This window comes from Merops nubicus, unplaced genomic scaffold (genome assembly GCF_000691845.1).
Source record: "Merops nubicus isolate BGI_N331 unplaced genomic scaffold, ASM69184v1 scaffold24383, whole genome shotgun sequence".
In the NCBI taxonomy this organism is placed as follows: domain Eukaryota; kingdom Metazoa; phylum Chordata; class Aves; order Coraciiformes; family Meropidae; genus Merops; species Merops nubicus.
Window position 1 is genome coordinate 791 of NW_008601294.1, and position 4,337 is coordinate 5,127.

A 4,337-nucleotide genomic window follows, 5' to 3' on the forward strand; every position below is an offset into this window, starting at 1 on the left:
TCTTTGCTGTCTGGCACATATTCCTGAAATATATTTGCTTTTGATGTTTATCAATATGTAGAGAAGCTGTTAATGCTGCTTGCTGCTATCAAGAATAATAATTTTACCTGAATGTTTGCAGCTTAGGACTTCTACATTTTTGTCTGTGTAAGCAAGGCAAAGGTTAGCATGGCAAAAGTGTGATAAATTCTTTTAAAAAAAATCAGTAGAAGTGTTGGTTTGGGGTGAAGAGCTAGATGAAACACTTAACCAAAGAAGAAAAAATAGGGTTTAAAAAATGGCTTCAGCTGACAAGCTCAGATTTTTCACTTTAGCCTTCTGTCAGATAGTTATGACTCCCCTGCTCTTCTGTCTTGCTTCTTTCTCTCCATTAATGAAAATAATGGTTCTAAGCACATAGGTACTTGACTTTTATTTTGGTTCTTTCTCAGTCTTTCTTTATCAGAAAAAATGTCAGAAGATTCTGTGATGGAAGGGGAACTCTGCACCCATTTTGGCCTTCATTGTCAGTATGACTAACAGAGGCCTCTGGATTACAGAAGAAATAAACTGGAGGGGACATGGTATCAGCCTTCAAGTGTGTTAAAGGCATAATGGTAGTGAGAGTAATCCTCTTTTCTTGACAAAGTCTTCAGGAAGCAATAGGCTGCAAACAACAGAAAAAAAAAATTCTAACAGTAGGGAAGCTGAAGAATTGAAATGAAATAGTTTGGGTATCTTATAAAATTCCCAGCAGCAGAGGTTTTTAAAAATCTGTTAGACACATAGTTTTTGATGTTGAGTGAAAACAAATAACATACAAATACCCCAAGCCAGTGAAGGGGATGTAATAAAGGAAAGCATTGTGTTTCACATCATGGAGGCTATCAAAAAAAATAATAGTATTTTAAACAAAGATTATATGCTGATGACTAGGTCCTGAGTGTGTAGAGATATAGACCTCCCTATTTGATTTTTCTCTGTAATTTTTTTTTTTTTTGTACATGGATTGTTTTAATTCGTCCTGAAGTTGGCTGACAAGATAGCCAGACACCTACCTCAGAAGATCCACAAGTGTGATAAAAAATGAATTTTTCTCCTAACGGAGACTAAATCTGTATTTTCTCATTTTCAGACTAACAGCTTAGCAACTCCAGTGTTGACTCACACTCTAGTGTTGTGGCCTTAAAAACAGAAGAAATATTCTCTCCCTTTTACTTTCTCTTTATTTCTTTCCCTCTGGCCGTTCGGTGAAGAGCTTTTGTTGCGCAAGTATGTGGCATACCACTGAGATCTATGTGCTACAAGTAAAGTTTAGTAAGCTCACTTCTCAAAACTGTGCAGGAATACAGTCTTTCACCTTTTCTGAAATCCTAAGAAAATTTTTACCCAAAAAATTCTACTCCTTGTGCTGTGGTACATAATTCATTGTTCTATGGTATGTTGAAAGTGTTTTGGTGTAGAAAATCTCATACTGAGTTTACAGATAGCATTCCTGTGGGTATTGTCACAGAAGATCCATAGAAAGAATGTTTAAGAACAGAACGCTTGCTGAATAGCATGAAGTGGAAGGTTATTTTTTCTCAGTTGGCAACTTAATTTCAGGGCTTCAGCCTGAACTGGATCTGTGTCACGCACTGCATGCATTAATCTATAAAACATTTTAAGCTTTGAGAAATCCTCTTTTCAAATCACACTCAAAGGTGGTGCAGAGCCACAGAGGAGCGGTCCAGATGTACATATAAAAATATAAATAGCTTTCCAATCAAATGGGAATGTCATTAGAAAAAGAGAGGCATCGCTACAATATCAGGAACAGTTTCATAATGCTACCAGCGATGTAAAATACGATGTTTGGATGTTCTATAAATGATACATTTCATATTCGTATACTTTACAATCATATATTTTAATCAATCTAGATAACACTGCCAGAATTTTGACACGAAGGAATGGCTTTAGTCGACATGAAATAAGTACTTACCTTCTACCAGTGGTGATATCAGACAATGACTACCCCATCCAGAGCAGCACTGGCACGCTGACCATTCGGGTGTGTGCCTGCGACAGCCGGGGGAACATGCAGTCCTGCAGCGCCGAGGCCTTGCTCCTCCCTGCTGGCCTCAGCACGGGGGCGCTGGTTGCCATCCTCCTCTGCATCCTTATCCTGCTAGGTAAGAAAAAGAAACTCATCTTTCCGCCTGTGAAGAAAGGCTTCAGGCCTGACACGTTTTACAAAACTATGCAGGTTGGTAAAATTAACGATCATGGGTTTTGTATAATTCAACTGCAACTTAAAACAAAAGGTAAAAAAAAGGACAAAAGCTGTTTGTCTATGAATTGGAGATGGTAAATAACAATTCAAGTCCCAGACTGTTAAAACTATCAATGTGCCAACAAAAGCTTATTTTTTTCTTTCATTAGTTTGTCCAAAAAAGAAGATCAGGGAGGAGGAACAGCATAATCAGAAATCATTTTCATGTATTTAATTTTAATTTTTTCTTGAGGGAATTTCTCTTTTTATTTAAATAGCTATATAAAGTCAACATGCAGTATATATTTCACAAGAATATGCCAGTAAATAGTATTTTTACTATATTAAAGCACTAACTACCCAGAGGTTTTTGTGCTATAATAAAGTAGATCTTGTAAAATTTTACTACCGTTTCTAAAATAACCACTCTGTTTTGTGGTTTTCAGAATATCAGTAACGATCTATAATTCACCTCTAAACCAATTTTTAACAGTATATTTTGAACTTAAAAAAGGGAAAATATCTTCAGAATAGACCCGGCTATTTCAAAACTCATTAAAGTTCCAGAAGGAAGCATGTAGAGAAGCCCATGGTTCTGTAAAGAAGAGCACACAATGTCTGTGCAAAATAGCACATTTTGATCTAGACCCCACTATGCTCCTGTAATACAGATGGAGGTGTTTATCCATTTAATGGACAGAAATGAACTGTTGAAATGTAGCTGAAATAAAGTTCTTGCACTTGGTGAATTTGCTACTAAAAAATTGTTAAGTAGGGATCTTTAGCCATTCTTTGTTTCTCTCTTTAAGTTATAGTGGTGCTGTTCGCTGCTCTAAAGAGGCAACGAAAGAAGGAGCCTTTGATCCTCTCGAAGGAGGACATCAGAGACAACATTGTGAGTTATAACGATGAAGGCGGTGGAGAGGAGGACACGCAAGCCTTTGATATTGGCACACTGAGGAATCCTGCGGCTATCGAAGATAAGAAGCTTCGTCGAGACATTATCCCTGAAGCGTTGTTTGTGCCACGGAGGACTCCTTCAGCACCAGATAACACAGATGTCCGAGATTTCATTAACCAAAGGCTAAAGGAGCACGATACTGATCCTTCTGCACCACCGTATGACTCGCTTGCAACCTACGCCTATGAAGGAAATGATTCAATAGCGGAATCCTTGAGCTCCTTAGAGTCTGGTACTACTGAAGGAGACCAAAACTATGATTATCTCCGAGAATGGGGCCCTCGGTTTAATAAGCTAGCTGAAATGTACGGTGGAGGAGAAAGTGATAAAGACACTTCTTAACCTACAGTAGGCTACATTATTTTTTCCTTTGAGCGGAAGTAATTTTACAGACACCTTCTGCACTCAACAGTATTTAACATTCAGGAAAATTTTCCTGCCACTCAGCACAATTGTTTCCTTTTAAAATTTTTTAATTTGTCCATTAATGTCATTCATTCTTTCTAGTAGGATGCCACTTTGAATATAAACAGCATTTTATTTAATCACTTTCCAAGAGCCAAAGCTATGGAAATTCAGTGTTGTCCATTTTAGTAAGTAAACTAAACAATACCTTACCTTCAGAAATTTGAACAGGGTGATAATCCCTTAAGCAACCTCATGTACAAGCCGCTTCTGTTAGGTCCATGTCCTATCCTTGCAAGTGCAGCTTTTAAGATGGCAAAGAAGAAAAAATCCAGTATGTCCTGTTCTGTACATTAAAATTAAAAATGTACACGTGGTGTTAATAAGTGTAATATGCAGCTGGTTTTAAAAAAAAAAAAAAAGTTTGTGCAACTTCATTTCATCAAATTCTATCTGCCAATGTTTTATATTTATATTTTTGTATTTATTTTTAAGAAATAAACCAGGTTTTACAACTATGTGATGCTTGCCTGCCTGTTCTGGCCATCAATTCCAGGCTTCAAACAACATGAAATTTCTCCAATGACAGCACAGCCAACTGCTATTCCTTCCATGCTGCAGTGTTTTCCATAGATTTAACACAATCTGAAGTGCTTGTGCTCACAGGGAGAGGACCAAGTTACAGACCTATGTGCTTGCTCAAAAGTGCTACTTCCTACAGTTACCATGTTTAAGAGA

The 4,337-nt window shown here is 37.3% G+C and overlaps 1 protein-coding gene across 1 annotated transcript in view; it reads left to right on the top strand.

The window, feature by feature from the left end:
• The window catches only part of LOC103770687 (cadherin-10), a gene marked incomplete at its 5' end in the record, with an annotated part of 3,958 nt that extends 162 nt beyond the window's left edge, over window positions 1-3,796 (top strand). Inside the window, 2 exons of the mRNA XM_008937961.1 lie at window positions 1,902-2,153; window positions 3,043-3,796. Of these exons, the coding sequence (XP_008936209.1) occupies window positions 1,902-2,153; window positions 3,043-3,536 (746 nt within the window). The remainder of the gene's footprint in view (window positions 1-1,901; window positions 2,154-3,042) is intronic.
• Window positions 3,797-4,337: the final 541 nt, after the last annotated feature.